We start from the raw sequence: 22,416 nt of genomic DNA on the forward strand, positions 1-22,416 counted from the left end.
CTGATTTCAAAACTTACTTCATTGGCTGTGGGAGCTTTGGGAGGTCATGAAAGGAGGTCTGAAAGCCAGTTATTTTCTTTAGTGAAGTCTGCTAGCTGGGATTGGCATTAAGTGCCTCTCTCTAATGCTGCAAGTCCTTCTCCACACTCCACTATTGAGGTGACCAATATAAATGACCTTGCTCATGTTGCCCACATCAAGAATTTTTTTTTTAAGTAAACAAAAAGGGAACATTTCTATATAGCAAGACACTTACAGCCTCTGATTAATAAAGATGCCAACAGTTCTCCATCTCAAACTTTATTTAAGTTATGGGTTCAAATGACAAAGGCAAAAAAATACAAACATACAAAATGTAGGGGGTAGAACAATTCAAAGAATTTTTGTTTAACAAAAATTAATGTACAACATACTTGAAACAGAGTAATTCTCAGCAGGGAGATATTTGTTACAATGTATGTTTCAGAAACTTGGAGCTTAAGCTGATCACAGATGAGCCTTTCCCACAAGACAATCTGTCAGAAATTATTATGGAGTAAGCAAACTAACTACAGCCATTTATTAGTGGTCAGCATACAGACAGTTGTTGCTTAGCATCAGAGTTGCAGTGTTGCAAGTGCTTATTTTAGTTAGCCTTTCTTGTGCAAGTTTTTAAAAAAAAATTTCTTCCAATAGTAAACTTTGGATAAAGTTTTGCAAATCAAACTTTACTGGCAAGTAAACTGCATCCCCCACAGCAGTGCTGGGTACATGACGAGAACAAGAAGCCAAATTTTGAGTGTAACTTGTCTAAAGCAATACAATGGTGAGCAGCAAATTCATTTTTTTTTTAATAAAAGGAATGTCATTGGAATGACAACGTATTCATTTCATGTGTTCCCTTTAGTTACTTACACAAAGCATTCAATCCTGTTTATTGGTTTAGCAAAATTCACGCTCTGCTCAATTATTCCAAAGTTGTCAAAAAAAATTTCATTTGAAAGACATTTCAACCTTTTCATACAATTTTTTTTTTTTTTAAATGTACACTATTTCTTTACTAACTAGGTAGACTGACAGTGACAAGTAAAAAAAGTAAAGTAGATTGATTAAGCCATATGAACAATAAGCCTTGCCAATATGCTGTAATACACCTGCACAATTCCACAAGGATGGTTGAAATTACAAGTTAGCAATGTGACATGCAGTCCTTAGCAGCCATCAGAGAATATATGTATATTTTGTCTTGCAATCATTCCCAATTACAGCCCATATCTGAGGGGAATAAAAAAAAAGTGTTCTGGACTTTAGAAATACATTTCTTTTAAACTGCCAAATAATAAATAATCACTGTCTACATCACAATTTGCTTCATTGAAGGTTTTTTTTTTAGTGTTATGAGCTGTTTAGACTGATCTGTTGACTTTGAAATGGTAAAAATCATGCTTTACTGAGAGTTCAATGAATATTTTTTAGCTGATGATCTGTCTGGCTTGTCCGTAGCCAGGCATCCCAGCCTGCGACGCTCCCTGGTTGCTTCCCATCTGTAGGCCAATAATGTTCTTCCCCTGGGCCAGTTGCTCTACTGTGAAATCACGCTTGTTCTCTTGTGCTTTCCTGAAAAAGGATGAGGAAGAGCAAGTCAGTTGCACAGCTGATACAAACACACGCCCTGCATAGAATCTACAAGGCACAATCCCAATAACTCTCCAGTTTAGTGCTATTTCTAAACTACTTCAGTGAAATAAAAATTGGATTATATTTTAAAGAACACAGAGCAGGAATCAAGACATCCCACTGTTCTCCTAATCAGATGATTGTAGGCCAATACTACTGTAAAAGTTCCTAATTAGGACTCCACGCAATCCAATGTTAAATGAAAAACAACTTAAATATATGTAAATGTTATATAACTCAGCCTCTGCCTACCAATTCTATCTTGCACGCACCTAGGGCAGAATCCTCAAGCTACACAGAGGTCAAAAATGGAGAGAGAGAGAGAGACGGGTTCCAAAAATACTGGTGCCGGCCAGTTTCCCAACCCTATTCCTGGCGCTGGCCATTTTTGGTGAGGAGAGTTCAGGCCCGACTGGGCTACCTGCCCTGGAGCAGAAAGCCAATTAGGATCAGTAATAGTCTATGGCACTAAATAGGAGGCCAACTTGGATTTGGCAGTTGGCCTACTGTTTCCTGACATGGGGCAGTGGGCACAGTTTAACTGCCTGGAGGCAGGCACCCAGCAGCAGGCAGGGACAAGGGCCAGTGCTCCAGGCAGGCCTACAAGCCCCCTCTACCAAGGTCACCTTGTAGAGGGATTCCACCCACGCCATAGTGGTGGCCTGGCTGCTTTTTCTGTCTTAATTTTTTTTAAATTAAAGTTGGTACTGTTGTCAGGTGCTCCTCTGAAGCTGAATGCCTTTGGCTGGCCTTACACCTTGGAGAGCCTGGCTGCCACCCTTAACTGGCATGGAGACAGGTTCCCTGCCCAATTAAGGGGGTGCCTCTGAAGATCATAGGTTGATGACTGCTTCCCCCAATAGGAGGTTTGGGACCTGGAAACAGTTCCAAGGCAGTCAATGGGAAAACTGAACTCACTTCAGTGCAAAAGGTTAGTGGCTTCCTTTCCCCCTGCACCACCACCCACCCACCCCCCCCCTCCCCCACTAATTCAAAATTGTACCAAGGCAAGCAAGAAAATTGGTGTTGGATTATTCACAATGATCCCACCTGCTCCCACAGGATTTGTGCCTCAGCTTTCCAAAATCTTGAAAAAAAAATCATGAGAATTTAAATCATAAGTTTTACATTGGTTTTATGAATTGGCAAATACTGATTAATTGGGTATGGTGGTAAGGTTGTACATGCCGGTGTGGCAGGGAATGGAAACATCAAGGTTAACCATGGCCTTGTGTTGATATTGTTGAATTAGGGCCTGAGCATATGGGACAATTCCTCTACACAGTGTATGAAAACTATATGATGAGTCCATGGAATGCTGGTTGGTATATAATACTGCTTCGGTTGTATTATTTTTAAAATGGCAGGCCTCTGACAGCAATCAAATGCTTGCAAAAAAGGAATAGCCAGTGACATATCAAAACTGTAATTATCTGTCAATCTACAAGTTTGTGTTTGCATGAAGCAATTTGTGGCAGGCCTGATTAATATATCCCAGATCTCAGTGACAGGACAAGGCTACCAGTCAATAACTGGTGACTAAAGAAAAGTTATATCTGTGAAGGCGACCCGTGTCCCCTCATGAATGAATAGATTTTTGGTGCAACAATTAATGGAAGTGTCAGCTTTCCAGAGGCAAAGTGAAAGTTTGCTTTTAAAGATGTGGAATAAAGTTATGAGTTACAAGGTCAGGGGGAGGGGGAATCACTGTGGTACAAGATTTCATTTAGGACTTCAGATATATCTGCCATAACCTATTCCTCACTTTGTGGCACAAACATCAAATGCATTTGTTTATTTGAGCAACGAGCGAGCCTCATGATGGAATGTTAGAATAACTCACCAAGCCATCTGATCAAAAAAAAAAAAGATTTCCATGGCACAACTTCTCAAAATGCATCAAATTGTATATTAACCTTGATTAATGTGTACATCAATAATAACTTATTCCATTCAAAGCCCTATCATAATTCAGGAGGAGAACAGTTGATCACAAATCCCACAAACTTCTCTATTTCTAATCAACACCTTGAAATGCATTCTCACACAAGTTGAATATTTACTCTCAACTAGTGGGTTATACTGGTCAGGGCAACATGCTTGTACTGGTTGACTATTATATGGGCATGGCTACTCACTTGTGGAACCAATTTAGATCACCATGGTAATGTCCATCATTTCTTGTTACTGCAATACTTCCCAAAGCCATGAGTGTTCTCTGAACAGCAGCCATATCCTTTGCTGCAAAAAAAAAAAGTTAAGTAATAGGATGTCAATATGAAATAGGTTCCACACTATGGGATCCATGTTATTTGCTGTTGCATTGCACAATAAGAATAGTGGCTTGGAGGTTCACCCAAAAGGTTGCAGAATTTTAAGTGCAAACTTCAGTTTCTCAAGCTTTTGTGCCCGTAAAAAAAAAACAAAAAAATCACATTGGAAGCAGGCCTCGCTCTCATACTGAATCAATTATCATGATGTGTTTCCACTAGTTGTGCCCGTTCACAGGCCTTTGAGGAGGCTTTCAAAATTTGTGCTTTGAGCTCAAATAGGCATGTTTAAAAAAAAAAACGAAGAAATTAACTACTCTACACCAGTAGAACTAGCAAATGCTTCTGTATAGTTTAGTAATGTTACTTAAAATTAGGTTACTCACAGTTGGAGGATAAGCACTGATTAAGTGTTGATTATATAACTGGAAATGGGTTGATCTCAAATAAGCAAGTTAAATATATCCAAGAATTTTTTTTTTTTTCAATGCAACTTTTAAAATTATTCTAAAAGACTGCCTGGTTGTGCTTGTTCCTGTGGATTTTATATCCAATATGAACGAGCAGAAACTTTAACATTTCAAAAACTAGCACAATTTGCATCTGGATTGCTGAATGCACCCAAAGTGAAACTCAAGAGTTTTGCATTTTCCACAATGAGGTGTGTATTATTCACTTATCAGATAGCCAATAAAATATAATAGTTGATAGCTTTGCCCCCTCTTAATTTTATTAAAAATAGTGCACATTTATATTCATCGATAGGTTACTCAGTCAGCTTTTTCCCCCTCCTCTTGATATCATTGTTCCCCAGTAGGGAGTCAGGATCCCAGCTGTTCATCACAACCCAACTGGCTATTCATATGTAAAACAAAAAAAAGTGCTGGAAATACTCAGCAGGTCTGGCAGCATCTGTGGAGAGAAACATTTCTCTCTCCAGTTACTGCCAGACTGGTTATATTTTTCCAGCACTTTGTTTTTATTTCAGATTCCCAGCAGCTGCAGTATTTTGCTCATGTGTAGACTGAGCTGCTTACCAATCACTCCATTTTTAAAATGGAAAGAGTGAACAGTGTACTGTATACAGTTACAACCAAATTTGGCTTTAATCCACATTGCGGTTGTTGAGATCCAGACAAATACCACCATGTGTGGCATTTGAAATAACTTAGCTATGAGAGACTTCCACACGGTCATTAAGCTAGCCACTAAAAACAAAATGGAGGTTAATCCATATACATACATTCCCACAGATCCACAGTCTGGAAGATGTCAGTTTTGTTGACTCCATACGCCTCAGCTGCTACCAGAAACCGCGACACTTGTTCCATTTGTTTAAAAGCCTTGTCAGTGTCTTGTATCTTCTTGATGGGTTTCTTGTCCTCGGAATAAAGGCTGTTAATCAGTTGACTTAGTACCTGCAGCAGAAGATGTACTTCAGGTGATGTTGTAATACTAAAAATCACAGCACAAGTACAGAGTGATAGCAGATCCCAAACCACCAGTCTGCTCAAATTCTATAGCTCCCACCATTCCATTGGATTGAGTGCTGGACCTGAAATTGAAATTCCATTGCTAACCACAGAGGATTTAATCCCATGTATTCTTATCAATGGTGGGAATCTTTAGATTTGTTACCTACACACTGATTATGACTATGTGCTAGTCTTCAGAATGCAACTAGGAACAGGAAGTGGCCATATGGTCCACTTGAGCACGCTGCCATTCAATAAAATCATGGACAATTTTCTACTTCAACTCTACTTTCCCCTCGATCCCTCAATTATATTAGCGTCCAAAAACTATTCATCGAATTCTTGAATATACTAATGGCTGAATGTCCACAGTCCTCTGGATAATGGCTTTAGCCCAGAAAGGGATTACACAAGGTCAAATATTAGCGTATGACTTGTGTGCATCATTTCCATGATACAGTGCACGGAGGTGACATTTGCCTCATCTGATTTCCCGGAGTAGTTTGTCAATTATCTTCTTTCCAAATCCTTAGGGAGGCCATTTGGGCTAGTGATAATTGCAAACAGTGATGTATTTCAGGTTCAACCACAACTGGATCATGATCACATTTGACAATGGGGGAGGGGAGAGAGAAAAAAAAAAAAAGAGGTGGTTACAAAAACTCAGGAACTGCAGCAGAGGCCAGAGAGAGAACAGCAAGCAGCCATTTCAAAAAGCTCCATTTTGTCACTTTCAATAGCTGACGATCTAAATATCTAGTTGCAAAGTGTGACACTGCTACCATGATTAGCTGGTCTACTACACACACAAAAAATAATAAATGCTTGCGGCCAAACAATACCACTAGAAAATCAACCACGATTGATGGGTGTTAAGGCATGTCTACCTTACTATGGACATGTGTTACATTCATAACTCCAAGTGGTAATAGAGGAAGTGTTAATTTAAAACTACTGAAAGGTCTTGCCTCTGTAGTGGATCGCCAGGGTTTGAGGGGCTTAACCAGATGGTTAATTCTAGTTTCCACTATAGCATTACCAGAAGTATTATTTAAAAAAAAAAATACATTAGGTACTTGATACATTTCATTTTCACTGAAAAAAAAAGGAACCAAAACAGGCTCCATTATTGTCCTCTACATCTTCAAACTTTGACTAGTCCTTGAATGATCTTAACCCCATTCCTTTAAATGGAATACTCACCGTGCCATCCTTAAGCCAAGCTTGGAAACCCAATCTCCCTGGCTCAGGTCGACCCACACTTGCCCCACACTGAGCAATAATCCACTCCACTAGCCGCTCCTCCAGTTCAGGTTCATACTTCTTCTCGATCTTAGACCGAATGTCCCTACTAAATCCATAAGAAGGTCCCTGATTGGACATGTTCAGTTAGGTAAGCCTGTGGCAGAAGCAAATTAGGGACTGTTAGGGAACCATTTAGACTTAATGGAACCAAGTACAACACACAGAAAAGCACAAACATTTATGTAATGACTTTAATGTAGTAAAATATCCCAAGGTGCTTCATGATCATCAGACAAAATGCAACAAAAATGTATTGTCTGCAAACCTGGATAACAGATTGCTTTTAACGCTCAGAGGGAAAAATTTATATTCACAAGCATCAGAAAATAATTCTGTGCCAGAAGAAAGATGCTATACAAATGCAAGACTCACATGCTCAGTTCATTCCAAAGTGACTTTACCACCAATTAAAACAATCTTTTTTCAGGCAAATGCAGCAGTGCATTTGCATACAATAAAGGTCCAAAACAGCCATGAGATAAATGACCAAATAAAGTCTTTGCTGCTGGTTGAAAGATACTTGGAGGACTCATTGTTCTTCCCCAAAAAAAAAAGTGCTATGGGCTCCTGTACATATGTTCAAGTGCTGGAGTGGAGCACTTAGAAACTGTGAAAGCTTAAGATTTGATTAAACGTCAAGAGCAGAAATGAACAACGTACCATCCAACCATCTTGTCCAAAAATAAGTGCGCGTCTAAAAGAGGTTTGCCATTTAATGAGATTTACTTTTCTTCATTACTCAAGTGGCCCCATACTAACAAGTACTGTTCCTAGAGAAGATCTTTGCTGTTCTCCACTGGATATTATACAATACAAAAATACAGCTATACAGAGTTTATGATATGCTATGATTTATGGAATGACTTTTTTTTAATTTTAGAGATACAGCACTGAAACAGGCCCTTCGGCCCACCGAGTCTGAGCCGACCATCAACCACCCATTTATACTAATCCTACACTAATTCCACAATCCTACCACATCCCCACCTGTCCCTATATTCCCCTACCTATACTAGGGGCAATTTATAATGGCCAATTTACCTATCAACCTGCAAGTCTTTGGCATGTGGGAGGAAACTGGAGCACCTGGAGGAAACCCACACAGACACAGGGTGAATTTGCAAACTCCACACGGGCAGTACCCAGAATTGAACCCGGGTCGCTGGAGCTGTGAGGCTGCGGTGCTAACCATTGCGCCACCTGTGTGCCACTGCGCTGCACCACTGTTCTGCTTAGCTACTGATGTTTAAACTCTTAAATGATTAACAATTGGTTCTCTGATCTCAATGCAGAAAGGCAACTCACTACAGGAATTTAATATTCCATTTTTTAAATAATTGCATTTCAAAGACAATTACAATACTAGAACAAATTGCCAAATTAGGATAATGTCAGGCAGGAAAACAAGATACATATAGATTTGCAATCAAACTTAAATGTAGGATACATTTTCCTCCTGTTAGAATGCAGTCATCAATAGGAAATTAGCTTCCTCCTTTAATATTCCTGCTCTTATTGGCATTAGTGACTAGAGGACAGTTTATCCAGTATGTTCAGTGATGATCAAAATAAGTTACACTTTAAACTCAAGCGAATGATGCCAGGCTGGTTGTCTACACAAGGAGATTAAACCAACCCAGCAAAAAAAGATCAGGTTAGCAAACCTTTGACTGCAAATTGTCTACTTATAACATACTGGTTACATTGCTCTGTACTACTGTTCTAGGATAAAATTTTGTTGATCAAATTCTAGAGGTTCAATAGCTGGAGGCACTATAAAGAAGAGAGGCATGAGGCTGATCAGCAGCATCAGGGTCTGAGTGATGAGGAAAGACTTGGGCTTTTCAGGCTGGAAAGATGGCATCCAGAAAATGATCTTGAGTTATACAATAAATAGTTAAAGTATAGAAGTACTTGGAATATTAGATTTAAATTGAACTGCAGAAGCTCAAACTAATAAAACATGTCATTTGAGGGCTGATTTTCAGGAATAACCTCTTCCCAGAAGAGAGTGAACAATGAATTAAATAATTTCCAGATAGGGTAATTAAGAAAACCCCCCACCCTGGAATGACTGGATGCTAAAAAGGGAAGATGTTAGCATTTGTTTGGATGGATGAGTTATAGTGGGTAGAATGGCTTTTCTGATCTGCAATTATTTGGAGCGGCACAATGGTTAGCACCACAGCCTCACAGCTCCAGTGACCCAGGTTCGGTCCTGGGTACTGCCTGTGCGGAGTTTGCAAGTTCTCCCTGTGACTGCGTGGGTTTCCGCCAGGTGCTCCGGTTTCCTCCCACAGCCAAAGACTTGCAGGTTGATAGGTAAATTGGCCATTGTAAATTGCCCCTCGTGTAGGTAGGTGGTAGGAGAATGGTGGGGATGTGGTAGGGAATATGGGATTAATGTAGGATTAGTATAAATGGGTGGTTGTTGGTCAGCACAGACTCAGTGGGCCGATTGGGCCTGTTTCAGTGCTGTATCTATCTATGACTATTATCTGTGATCCTGTGCTAACCAGGCCTATCCTGATGATGCCATTGATTATTAAGACCATTTGATGGGGGGAGTTGTCTCAGGATGTGCCTATTTGGACAATCAGAAGTTAATTAATCTTGGGCATTGGAAATTGACAAGATTGGCAGCTTGAGGTGCCAGGTTATGGAAAGATCAGAAAAATATACTGCAGGATATAACTGGCTTTCTTCTTGAATATACTTAAATTGAATAGGTTATTAACTTAAATAAAATGTAATGTCTGAACTATGGTGGACACACTAGATGCATGATTTCTGTATAAACGAAGTACAATGGGGTGAAATGTACATTTCATCTGGTACTATGGATACAATCTGAAAGCCCATGGGACTGGATTTTATAGGGTCCCCAATGCCAGGAACAGTGGCAGGAGCAAGATAGATAGATTATGGACGAGGCCCGTCACTGACCCAGCCCGATCTCAATGGAGGCGGAGAGGCCTCGTGGTAGTCCCCCAGGCGCTCGGCAACAGGACCACGATTTCCATATGTAAATAAGTTAACCTACCTGAATTAATGAAGGTCCCATCACCTCCTGATTTGCTGCATTGATCATCCTGACGGCCCGCACTACTGCGCTTTCGAATTCCTGTCTGGGGATACTAGGCGTGACACTTGTGGGGTGGGGAGGAGATACTTTTCTCAGTGGTGGGTGGGATGGGGAAAAAGGTCATGTATTGATATTGGTGGGGGGGGGAAGGGCAGGGGCCTGGAAAGATTTTCTTAAATTCATTTTTACTTACTTTAAAATTACTGGTCTCTAAAAAAAATTTCACATGTCATTTTAGAGCTCTAAGCCCTTTAAAAAAGTGGCTCTGGTGCCAGCTTGCCTGCACCCTCCATGTCATTGGGGGGTTGGGGCAGCTGCCCTGGCCATGCTAATGAGCCGCCGCATTTGGAATCACAGCAGCTCCGCGACGCGTGCACCGTGTGCGGGCCACCATTTGTTTTTTTGTCTGCCGCCTATTTCGGTCGTGGGCTTTTAAAATTCAGCCCCATGTGGTCATTTCATTTGGATGATCTGATAATTCAGTTGCTTTAGCACTGAACTCTCACTCTGCAGGGTTATTTGGATTCAATTGTTCAAACTATTGAACCATTCAAAGTTAATTCAAACATTCAACACAAAGAGTAAAGAGTAGACTGGATTGCTAAAGGTTGATTCATTCAGCCATGGACATAGGGACCAAATCCAAGACAACAGCTATAAAGCAAAAAATAAAAACCCATTTCACTTAGACTGTGTACAGAAGCACTGGAAATGGAGTTCAAGCATTGTCAATAATTACAACTTTAAAATAAAACCCAAAGAGAACACAAGAGCCTTGAATTAATTAATTAATTTATTTATTTAGAGATACAGCACTGAAACAGGCCCTTCGGCCCACCGAGTCTGTGCCAACCATCAACCACCCATTTATACTAATTCTACATTAATCCCATATTCCTACCACATTCCCACCTTCCCTCAATTCCCCTACCACCTACCTATACTAGGGGCAATTTATAATGGCCAATTTACCTATCAACCTGCAAGTCTTTGGCTGTGGGAGGAAACTGGAGCACCCGGAGAAAACCCACACGGTCACAGGGAGAACTTGCAAACTCCACAGGCAGCACCCAGAAACGAACCCGGGTCACTGGAGCTGTGAGGTTGTGGTGCTAGCCACTGCGCCACCCGTTATGCCCATGACACTTGTTTACTCTAGTGTTCTACTCAATAAAAAGGCCTTTGAATATCTGAGCACAGTATCTATTACAGGTAGCTACAGTCACAAGTGGAAGGCCCCATATTTGCACTTCTGGATAGAAAAAGCCTTTATTTTCACTGAAAAAAGCCTGAAAATGTCAGCACAAAACCTTAAATGGAAATAAATTTAGATCCACCTCTCATTTTAAGCATTTGTACATCATGTATTTGTCTTTTCTTTTGAAGGTTGCAAAACCTCAACTTTCACAAGACAGACAGGGCTGGTAAGATATTTCTGCCTATTCCAGGGAAAATGAATAGCCAATGGAATGAAAAAAAGTCCCTTTCAGAAGCAAGTCATCCCACCATTGCCCAGTCTTAGCCACATTTTCACACAAGCACATTCCAATACAATACTTTGAATCCATTTTTTTTTTTTTAAAGCAATGTTGAATTGCTGGTCTCACTAGCAAATACCAAACCAGGTGAGCGTTCAAGATATTCACAAAATTAAGACATTAACATCTAGAAACACTGCCACAAGTTCTGATGAATAAATCAACCAAAAACCATTAGGTGTTTCTCTCTCCACAGATGCTGCCTGATGGGGTGAGTATTTTCTGTTTAAAATTTGGATTTCCAGCTACCGCAATATTTTGCTTGAGATATTAAACTTGGCCTGACAACTTGTCAGAGGAGTACTGTTGAGGTATAACAGTATCACTTGTGCCAGGCCTAGGAGCCAACTGAGGATATGTAGCAACACCAGGGCCCAGATAATCATCCTTCAAATCAGCCAGTACTCAGTGCTTCTGCTATAACAGTGGCAAGGTAGTAAGACAAGGATAGGCTGACACCTTGTGTACTCCACCATGAAGCTATCCCTCAAATGGATAATCGATGGCAGTGTTAATGCAAAAGATCACTTTTAAACTATAATAGATTCTATATCCTGCTACAATAACTAGCTCCTCACTTTCCCATTAACATTAATTGGCCAAAAAAAAAACTGTCCAACAGTCAAAAGCCTGGAGATTCCACCAGGATTCTCAGGTGGAAAATCAGCAGAACCCACTGACAAGCAGTGTAAACAGTCAACATTTCTAGAGGGTTCTGCTCCATGCTGGGGTACAGTTCCATAGGTGTAGGGCATCCATGGATAGCACATCTATTTCTCATGTGCAAGCCTAAATAGCAAGTCAGCAATTAATTCAACCATGTTACAACTGAGCAAAATCCCGAGGGTTTTTAAAATGATGGAAGGGAATGGACTCAGTCCTAGTAAAGATGACTTAAGACTAGAAGGCAAGCATGGGTGTATGGGACAAAAGGTTACATCAGATGCCAGAGGTTTTTCTTTTCACAGTCTGTTCCAAAGGTAATGACTATCTGAATATGCCATGGGTATCGATTTACTACAGTCCTTTAACAGGGAACTTAACTTATTGAGTGAAAAGGGCACTTTCATTAATAGAGGGCAAGTTTTGAATGTAACAAGTGATAAGGTTGTCATGTTCTTTAGGGAATTTACCAGCATTGTCACTTCCAGAAGATTGCATGGATGGGGTGGGGGGGGGGGTGGAGCAGGTAAATAGTTCACTGGATTGCACAATGTCTGAATGGGCCAGGCTAGATGGCCTTTTCTCCCCATCTCATATGTTCTCTAATTTCCAGCAGTTGTCACAGGATAACAATCCAACATTGATTCTCCCCACCCTACCCCAGAGACACCAAGGCCAGTTGCAACACACCAGACCTCATTCTGTTCCAAAGTAGTTACCTCATAACAGCTCAAGGCTTGAACCAGCGTCTTTATCTGGCTGGCATACTTGAGTAGTTTTACTGTTACTGCATAGGCGGAGTCTCATTTCCTATCCAAATGAGATTAGCATTTTAAGAAATTTGTTGAACAGCATTGTAAACATTATGGCCTTCAACTTTTCTAATCTCTTGCTTTGATTATGTGGTTTGTTTTATAATAAAGTTTGTTATGATGGCCTTGATGGGTCTCAAGGTTTCCTGTTTGACACTCAGTACAGCTGAATGTACTAGACAGTCATTTTGATACCAAGGAGCTTTGTTTAAGAGTACAGTTTATAACCCCTTAGCTGCCAGTGCCCAGGAATCAATTTATTCCTGGATGACTCTCCATAGCAAGAGGCTTATCAACCAGTAAATCTATTCCAAGAAGCACCAATCCTTAACAGTTGAGCATAGTGGCGTCAAAGCTTTTCAAACCTAAATTTATATTGCAGCCATCCATAAACACCATGCAAAAAGATTGACACTCTAACCTGCTTGGGTTTCAGTAGAAGCATTTCAGTTTACTCGGCACCAACACACTGCATTTAGTGCAGTAAAATGTCCCAAGGTGTTTCACAGGAGTGAGAGACAATATTGTCACCAAAACACACAAGGAGATATTAGGATAGGTGACAACGATCAGTCAAGCTATTTTGAGGGAATGGCACTCAAATGCATTCCCACCTTGTTCTCTATTAGTGGGTGGTTTTGTCAGCCATTCAATGCTGCTGATTCAGCCTGTAAATAGATACACTTGGTAATTTTTCTCACTCTCCTCTGGGAGATGGTCTGGACTCCACTCAACACCTCACCCCAGCAACTCAGTATCCAAAAGGAAAAACTTGGATCCCACACTTGTGGGACCCTCTCAACAACATGCCTAGGATGAAATGCACAGTTGTAGGACAGACAGGGCTGAACAGAAAGGTATGCACCCCAAAAATTACAGCATGAAGATTTTTTTTTTTTAAATCAGCATTTTATGTGGTCTAAATCTGTTCATGCAATATCAGCCACTGCTGTGAGCTCTGCAACCAACACAAACAAGTCACACTGTAAAATCTACAATTTCCCCCATATATTTATGATGTCAAAAGTCTAAATGATAAAAACTGGCCTCCCAAACATCACAACTTTAATACAAATATTTTTAAAAGGAGCCCTCAAACTAGAGCTAAAATCTGGAGTCATGTCAGTTCAATTGTTCCATCAGCAATTTTCATTAGCATATTACCTTTAACACAGAAAATGTCCAAAGGCAGAGAGATAAAGATAAAGTGGATAAAGGACTGGATGTTAGGAGAGTAGGAGATGTGACCAACAGCTTGGCTGCAAAGGCAGAGAGAAAAGTAGAGAGCTTTAGGGAGGGAATTCCAGAGAACAGAACCAAAAAGAGTGAAAGGGAGGGCTGCAGGCACAAAAGGGTTGAAGGCAGTGCATAAGGAAGAGAACTTAGAATTCTGTGTCCTGGAGATCAAGGAGCCATCGCAGTTCGATGGGGTCACAAGCGATGGGAGAGGGTGGGTCTCAGGATACAGACAGCTGAGTTTTGGACAAATTGGATGCTATGGCAGGTTGGAACAGAATCACCCATTCACACTTCAAGTGGATATACATGTAAATGATTTTAAACCCTCACAAATACTCATCTTTTGTTTTTTAAAAAACCCACATTACAACTGATAACACTTTTGACAATAACCCAATCCCCTAGGACAAGTGAGTCAATCAGTAATTTATGGGATGAGTACAGCCCCAATGTGATCAGAGAGCTCAGGTCAAAATGGCAACAATGGCCAGTATACTGAGCAGGGAAAACGAAAGCGATCCTATATTAGACAAAACTTTTATTTCTCTGGGTTGTAGCTCCAAACTTTCCCCTAGTCGCCAACAGTGGATTTCACGCTCATGTGGTTCCTGGATAATCATAAACGCCCCTTGATGGCAAAAATCTAAAACACTGGCTTAAATGACACGTTTCTATTTTAAATCTTTAGAGAATTAGACGATTTGCACTTTTTAAACAAAAAAAAATTACCTTCAAACAAAAGAACGAAAAGATCTGAAGTAAAATTAAGTTATTTTTCCATTCTCGTAAATACCCTACTGAATCCAGCGTGAAATTTTGGGTGCGGCACACACACACACTTACTAGTTGCACAGCAACAAGACGGCGAACTACTTAAGACAGTGTGTGTTACATGAAAAGTTAAGACACACAGCAAGTACCTGACAGAACGGCACCTGTAGATAACGCGCAGTTAAAGATACTACTTTTTAAAAAAAGTTCTGCTTGAACTCCAATTTAAAATAACAGCTGCGATGTTTACATTTACACCTGAATTGCATCTGAAATAAGTTGTACCAACATAGATTCAACAATAAACCATGAATTACAATTGAGAATTAGAAAGAGAACTTTTAATTCCAGTATCCCCCACAATTGCAAAAGCAAGCTGTCTAAATGCTTTGCACTTACTTTTCCACAGGAGAAATAGATGTTGCTGGATTCACTGCTGACCACAGAGTGCAGTTTCAGGATGGACCTCCAACTAAAAAAGTCTGCTTATCACCATGACGTCAGTTCATCAAGAAAAAGGGAAGCAACGCCTTAAATGGGCAATCAGTATTGGGGCAGCGTCCTTATTTGGTGAAAGGCACAGAGAAAGACAATAAGCAAAGAGGCAGGTTCATGAAAATTGACACATTCCCCACATTCCAAACTTATGTTGATTTCAAAGCCAGTGCGTTTAAACCAGAGCGTCCATTTATGGACAGCAGAAAAATAGACCCTTTTGGAAAAGGTATTAATTTTTATCATCACTTTTTTAGCAGAATTTGTTCATAAAAACACTAATGTTGGTTACTTTTCCAAAGTAATCAGATGATAGGTTTATATATAGAACATGAGTGTGTGTAAAAGTGTGTAAGAGACATAACTGATATTATCAGGGTGGCTGGGTGTGTGATTCAGCCCGGGTGAAATTCAGTAAAAATTCGTGATATCAAATATCTGAACATGTCAGTCAATTTGTTAAAAGTTTGACAACAAAGCATTATTATTTTTTTTTTACAAATTTTGCTAAACGAATAATGTTGAGATACCGAGTCTTACTTGCTTTAGTTTCTTGTGTTCTATGTTTTAATTGTGTTTGTAATTTCCTCTTTCTCCACCGCTGCCCCCAGACTGATATAATTAAGCTGTTCATTTTCATTCTATAGGAAATGGGTGGATAGTTTATGGTTCTGTCATTCCATTAGGATACTGACACCTGCTGGACCATCCACTGCACAGCAATGTTGGGTTGTAATAAATGCGACAACAAAAACAACGAAAGCAGAATACTGCGGATGCTGGAAATCTGAAATAAAACAGAAAATGCTGAACATGCTCAGCATGTCTGGCCTCATCTGTGGGGAGCGAAACAGAACTAATTTTTCAGGTCCATGACCTTTCATCAGAACAGTTCTCTGTTTTTCTCTCTCTGCCAGACCTGCTGAGTATTTCCAGCATTTTCCGTTTTTATTTAACAACTTGTATTTATATAGCGCCTTTTACATAATAAAATGTTGCAAGGTGCTTCACAAGAGTGTTATAAAGCAAAATTTGACACTGAGCCACATAAGATGATATTAAGGCAGATGACCAAAAATTTGGTCAAAGAGGCAGGTTTTAAGGAGCATCTTAAAGGAGGAAAGAGAGGTAGAGTGTTGGAGAGGTTTAGGAAGGGAATTTCAGAGTTTAGGACCCAGGCAGCTGAAGGCACAGCCGCCAGTGGTAGAGCGAGAGGTTTGACATGAAAAAGTGGTTTTACTGAAAGTATTGCCTAGGAGAATAAGTTATGTTGTAAAGATCCCTTGCACCACATCATGCAAAACTGGATCCAAACAAATCAATGAGGAAAACAAGTTATTCCATGTCTACAATACTTTTCTCTTCCACTTTCCCCATGATTCTTTCCACTTACCTCTCTTCTGAAGACAGCAACTTATGAATTGGACAAGATTTTAACTCACTCAAAACCCATTAGCTTAGCTGGATCCTGACCATTGCTTGAGGGAATCACTGGACAGTGGTCAGGATTAGAACCTCTAGTAGATTGCTTTGCAGAAGCTGATCCCTACTGGAGGTCCACAGGTGGACTGGTTGTGCTTAATTACTAAATCTTAATAGTAACTGCAGCTACAACTTATATGTAAAGAATGTTCATACTTTCACTATAAATAGCACACATGCAAAATCTACCCCACTGCCTTTTGGTTATGGGTTGGCCTTGTCTGTCTTTCTGTGAAAACATCTGCATGATTGAAGGTAGTATCTCAGCTCCATAGGGGCAGATGCAGTTTCAAGTTACAATCTGAGCCAAGTGAATAGGCAGACACCAAATGAATGGGTGCAAGTTACTCCAGCAGGAGGGAGGGAAAATTAGAGGAGAAATCATACCTGGGGGGAGGGTGGTGTGTAGGTTGGAGGCACCCAATAATCAGGCACAGTGATCTATAGCATCCTTCCCTAGGATTGTTTGGTCAGGATTTTGAGTCTTTTACTTTGGTGAAGGAATGGGGATATATGCCTAAGACAGAATGCTGTGTGATTTGGAGGAGAACCTGGAGGTGATGTCATTGCTATTCTTCTGGGTGATAGAGGTTGCATGGCTGGGGGGGTGCTGGTGCAGTAAACTTGGTGAGCTGTTGCAGTGCATCCTGCAGATGGAACGTAATGCAGCCAGACTCAACTGGTAGTGGAGGAGGGAGTGGATATTGAGTCCTATGGCCGGGGCACTGATGGAGCAGGCTGCTTTCTCCTGCAGGAGAGGAACGTAAAAATGCTTGTTGTGATTGAGAATCAAATGCAACACCCTGAATAATGTGAAATTTTCTGTTTTTATTCAATATTCTTGGATGAGTTCCATCAGGTATAGTCTAGCAATCACACCATATAATTATATGTTTAAAAGAGAAGTAACTTGTCTTTATATCCCACCTTTCACAACATCCCTAAGCACTTCCCAGCCAATTAAATACTTTGAAATGCAGTCACTGTTGCAATTTAGGAAAAGACGACAGAAAACTTCGACACATAAAGAACGGCAGAGAATGACTGAAAGGTTAATCAGGAGAAAGAAATTGGAGTATGAGAGGAAGCTAGCTAGAAATGTAAAAATGGAAAGCAAGAGTTTCTACAGGTATTTAAAAAGTAAAAGAGTAAGTAAAGTGAGTGTTGGTCCTCTAGAGAGTGAGAATGGGAAGTTAATAGAAGATAATAAGGAAATGGCGGATGAAGTGAACAAATATTTTGTTTCTATCTTCACTATAGAGGATACAAAAAACATTCCAGTAATAGCTGTAAATCAGGAGGTGGAAGGAAGAGAGGAACTTGGTGAAATTACAATCACCAGGGAAGCGGTAGTGAGCAAACTGATGGAGCTGTGGGCTAACAAGTGTACGGATCCTGATAGGCTTCATCCTAGGATCTTAAAAGAGGTGGCTAATGAGGTAGTAGATACATTGGTATTAATTTTTCAAAATTCGCTAGATTCTGGAAAGGTTCCATGAGACTGGAAAGTAGCAAATATAACCCCTCTATTCAAGAAGGTGTGGGGGGGTGGTGGTGGTGCAGAAAACGGGTAACTGTAGGCCAGTTAGCTTGACGTCAGTGGTGGGGTAGGTGTTCAAATCGATCATTAAGGAGCACTTAGAGAAACTAAAGGTAATTGGGAGTAGTCAGCATGGTTTTGTGAAAGGGAAATCATGTTTAACCAATTTATTGGAATTCTTTGAAGGAGTACCATGTGCTGTGGATAAAGGGGAGTCCGTTGATGTACTGTACTTGGATTTCCAGAAAGCATTTGACAAGGTGCCACATAAAAGGTTATTGCGCAAAGTAGCAGCTCATGGTGTAGGGGGTAACATATTAGCATGGATAGAGGATTGACTGGCTGGCAGAAAACAGAGAGAATGCATAAATGGGTCATTTTTTGGTTGGCAGGATGTGACGAATGGAGTCCCGCAGGGGTCTGTGCTGGGGCCTCAACTTTTTACAAATTATATTAATGACTTAGATGAGGGGAGCAATGGTTTGGCAGCTAAATTTGCAGATGACACAAAGCTAGGTAGGAAAGTATGTTGTGAAGATGACGTAAGAAGATTGCAGACCGATATAGATGGGTTGAGTGAGTGGCAAAAATCTGGCAGATGGAGTATAATGTGGGAAAATGTGAAGTTGTTCACTTTGGAAGGAAGAATAAAAAAGCAGAGTATTATTTAAACAGAGAACGACTGCAGAATTCTGAGGTGCAGAGGGATCTAGGTGTTCTTGTGCATGAGTCACAAAAGGTTAGTATGCAGGTACAGCAAGTAATAATGAAGGCTAATGGAATGCTCTACTTTATTATGAGAGGAATTGAAAATAAAAGTAAGGATGTTATGCTTCAGTTATACAGGGCATTGGTGAGATCACATCTCGAATACTGTGTGCAGTTTTGGTCCCCTTATTTAAGGAAGGATGTAAATATGTTGGAGGCGGTTCAGAGGAAGTTTACTAGATTGAGACCTGGAATGAGTGGGTTGTCTTATGAGGAAAGGTTGGACAGACTGGGCTTGTTTTCACTGGAGTTTAGAAGAGTGAGGGGAGATTTGATTGAAGTTTATAAGATCCTGAACGGTCTTGACAAGGTGGATATGGAAAGGATGTTTCCTCTTATGGGTGAGTCCAGAACTAGGGGTCACCCTTTTAGGACAGAGATTGGAGAATTTTTTTCTCTCAGAGGGTTGTGCGACTTTGGAACTCTGCCGCTGAAGGTGGTGGAGGCGGAGTCATTTAATATTTTTAAGGCAGAGGTAGATAGATTCTTGTCAGGCAAGGGAAGCAAAGGTTGTCTGGGGTAGATGGGAGTGTGGAATTCGAGACACAAACAGATCAGCCATGAGCTTATTGAATGGAGCAGGCTAGAGGGCCGAATGGCCTATTTTTGCTCTAATTTGTACGTTCGTATGTTCATATGCTTGTATGATCCACAACAGCAATAAGTGACCATATCATTCCCGATCTACTGGAATGGTAATAGTCTCAAGCGGCTGAATGGCCTACTCTCATTTCTATACTTCAGATAACTTGCTTCTTTTTGTGGGATAAATATTAGCCAGGACACCAGGAGAACTCTCTGTTTCTCTTCAAATAATGCTACAGGTTGTTTTATGTTGCCATTCCTCAAAATATATCGCTGTTCCTCCACTGTCTCTGGGTCAAAATCCTGGATCTCCCTACCTAACAGCACTGTGGGAGTTCGTACACTACACGAACTGCAGCAGTTAAAGAAGGTGGCTTATCTCAGTAATGTTCTGCAGTGTCAGTCTCAAGGAGGGATCTTGAAAGCTCAATCTTCTTGCTCAGAGGCAAGAGTGCTACCATAAAGCCAAGGCCGACTCCTGTTTATCCCTGTTTCAAAATTATTCTCTTCCCATCATCTCCTTGTTGTCACATGTCAGTGACCAACAGAGGGTGTAAATCCCACACTCGCCTTGTCTATACAAGTTCCTCTGATTTCCCATGCCCTAAACTACTGACTTCAAAATTCTCATCCTTGCTTTCAATTCCATGGTCTTGTCCCACTCTAAGCTCAATGTTCTCCTCCTTCTACCCCTTCACATATCGTATGCTCCTTTAACTCTAGGCTATTCCCTTTGCCCACCCTCTCCTTCCCTCTACTGGTTGCCTCTTGTTTAGTCAGTATGCTCTTGGACTCTGGACCTCCGTGTTTAGTCCCCTTGTCCTTCTGAAAAGCTTCACAAAACTTTCCTTTTGGACCGTTTCTTCATCCTCCACACCCTAAACCTCTGTATTTTTCTTTTTCCCCCTTCTGTTCATATTTTTTTTTCTCTTTCCTCAATGGGAAACATAGAAACATAGAGAGATACAGCACTGAAACAGGCCCTTCGGCCCACCGAGTCTGTGCCGACCAACAACCACCCATTTATACTAATCCTGCATTAATCCCATATTCCCTACCACATCCCCACCATTCTCCTACCACCTACCTACACTAGGGACAATTTACAATGGCCAATTTACCTATCAACCTGCAAGTCTTTGACTGTGGGAGGAAACTGGAGACTCGCACAGCACAGGAAGTGCTTTGACATGTTTTCCTGCTCACCAGTAGCAACCTAAGGAAGCAAGTTGTTGTTATAATAGACCTTGTTCCTGGCCTCGGACAGTGCAGTTCATTGACCAGTCAGGAGGAATCTTCAATCAATCAGAGCTGCATAAATTCAGTTGCTCTTCTGATTTTCTCTGCCCTCGTTCAGCATAAGCACTTCACCCACATGGTGCAGTTATGTGCAGGAACTCCACGTTTGAGAAATCATGAGGGACCGTTTGTGTTTCACTGTTATTGTACAGTGCGTCAGTGAAACTAGAAGCTATAATCTGTCAGCACAACTTAACTGATTAAACTTTCGAGGACAGTGGTGGCATTTTTGTGTTAAAAGATTTTGAAAAAGAAACAAACTGGTTAATGGTTCAATTTCCATTCTGTGCTTTTTGTAATGAAATTGAGAACACATCCTTAATTTGTGATTTTGTTATGAATAAAACACAGAAGAAATTATCTCTTTATGCCTTTATCAGTTTGGTCACCAAAATACAGCAAAACACAGGCAATTCTATAGCTGCAGGTAATATTGAGCTTTAATAATTAATTCCTTTTCACCTAACCATCAGCCTCAAGAAAACGAACATCATGGGGCAGGATGTCAGAAATGCTCCATCCATCAATATTGGCGACCACGCTCTGGAAGTGGTTCAAGAGTTCACCTACCTAGGCTCAACTATCACCAGTAACCTGTCTCTAGATGCAGAAATCAACAAGCGCATGGGTAAGGCTTCCACTGCTATGTCCAGACTGGCCAAGAGAGTGTGGGAAAATGGCGCACTGACACGGAACACAAAAGTCCGAGTGTATCAGGCCTGTGTCCTCAGTACCTTGCTCTACGGCAGCGAGGCCTGGACAACGTATGCCAGCCAAGAGCGACGTCTCAATTCATTCCATCTTCGCTGCCTTCGGAGAATACTTGGCATCAGGTGGCAGGACTATATCTCCAACACAGAAGTCCTTGAAGCGGCCAACACCCCCAGCTTATACACACTACTGAGTCAGCGGCGCTTGAGATGGCTTGGCCATGTGAGCCGCATGGAAGATGGCAGGATCCCCAAAGACACATTGTACAGCGAGCTCGCCACTGGTATCAGACCCACCGGCCGTCCATGTCTCCGTTATAAAGACGTCGGCAAACGCGACATGAAATCGTGTGACATTGATCACAAGTCGTGGGAGTCAGTTGCCAGCATTCGCCAGAGCTGGCGGGCAGCCATAAAGACAGGGCTAAATTGTGGCGAGTCGAAGAGACTTAGTAGTTGGCAGGAAAAAAGACAGAGGCGCAAGGGGAGAGCCAACTGTGCCCCAACAAACAAATTTCTCTGCAGCACCTGTGGAAGAGCCTGTCACTCCAGAATTGGCCTTTATAGCCACTCCAGGCGCTGCTTCACAAACCACTGACCACCTCCAGGCGCGTATCCATTGTCTCTCGAGATAAGGAGGCCCAAAAGAAACTACAAGATCACAACAAAAGATGTTCATATTTCATAATCTACCAAAAAAAACAATGCAGACTCGAAGTGAAT

At 41.0% G+C, this 22,416-nt stretch overlaps 2 protein-coding genes across 2 annotated transcripts in view; one reads left to right on the top strand and one right to left on the bottom strand.

The window, feature by feature from the left end:
- Positions 1–284: 284 nt before the first annotated feature.
- On the bottom strand, positions 285–15,322 carry LOC137381432 (transgelin-like). The gene is made up of 5 exons (XM_068054018.1): positions 15,214–15,322; positions 6,605–6,800; positions 5,170–5,344; positions 3,795–3,897; positions 285–1,596 (listed from the first exon to the last, which is right to left on the bottom strand). The coding sequence occupies exons 2-5, from the start codon at positions 6,782–6,784 to the stop codon at positions 1,452–1,454; spliced, it is 603 nt and encodes a 200-aa protein (XP_067910119.1). The 5' UTR covers positions 6,785–6,800; positions 15,214–15,322; the 3' UTR covers positions 285–1,451.
- Positions 15,323–15,434: 112 nt separating this feature from the next.
- The window catches only part of LOC137381429 (palmitoyl-protein thioesterase ABHD10, mitochondrial-like), a 40,402-nt gene continuing 33,420 nt past the window's right edge, over positions 15,435–22,416 (top strand). The window contains exon 1 of the mRNA XM_068054016.1: positions 15,435–15,538. The gene's annotated coding sequence lies outside the window, so the exon portion shown is untranslated. The remainder of the gene's footprint in view (positions 15,539–22,416) is intronic.

This window comes from Heterodontus francisci, chromosome 22 (genome assembly GCF_036365525.1).
Source record: "Heterodontus francisci isolate sHetFra1 chromosome 22, sHetFra1.hap1, whole genome shotgun sequence".
Lineage (NCBI taxonomy): Eukaryota > Metazoa > Chordata > Chondrichthyes > Heterodontiformes > Heterodontidae > Heterodontus > Heterodontus francisci.

What these genes read in the sequence shown, in the direction of transcription:
- LOC137381432 (XM_068054018.1), bottom strand. Translation starts at nt 6,784, where the DNA reads ATGTCCAATCAGGGACCTTCTTATGGATTTAGTAGGGACATTCGGTCT. An exon ending in CTTGGCTTAAGGATGGCACG is followed by an intron (nt 5,345 to 6,604) that starts GTGAGTATTCCA and finishes CTTCTGCTGCAG; the next exon opens with GTACTAAGTCAACTGATTAA. An exon ending in GATCTAAATTGGTTCCACAA is followed by an intron (nt 1,597 to 3,794) that starts GTGAGTAGCCAT and finishes ATCCTTTTTCAG; the next exon opens with GAAAGCACAAGAGAACAAGC.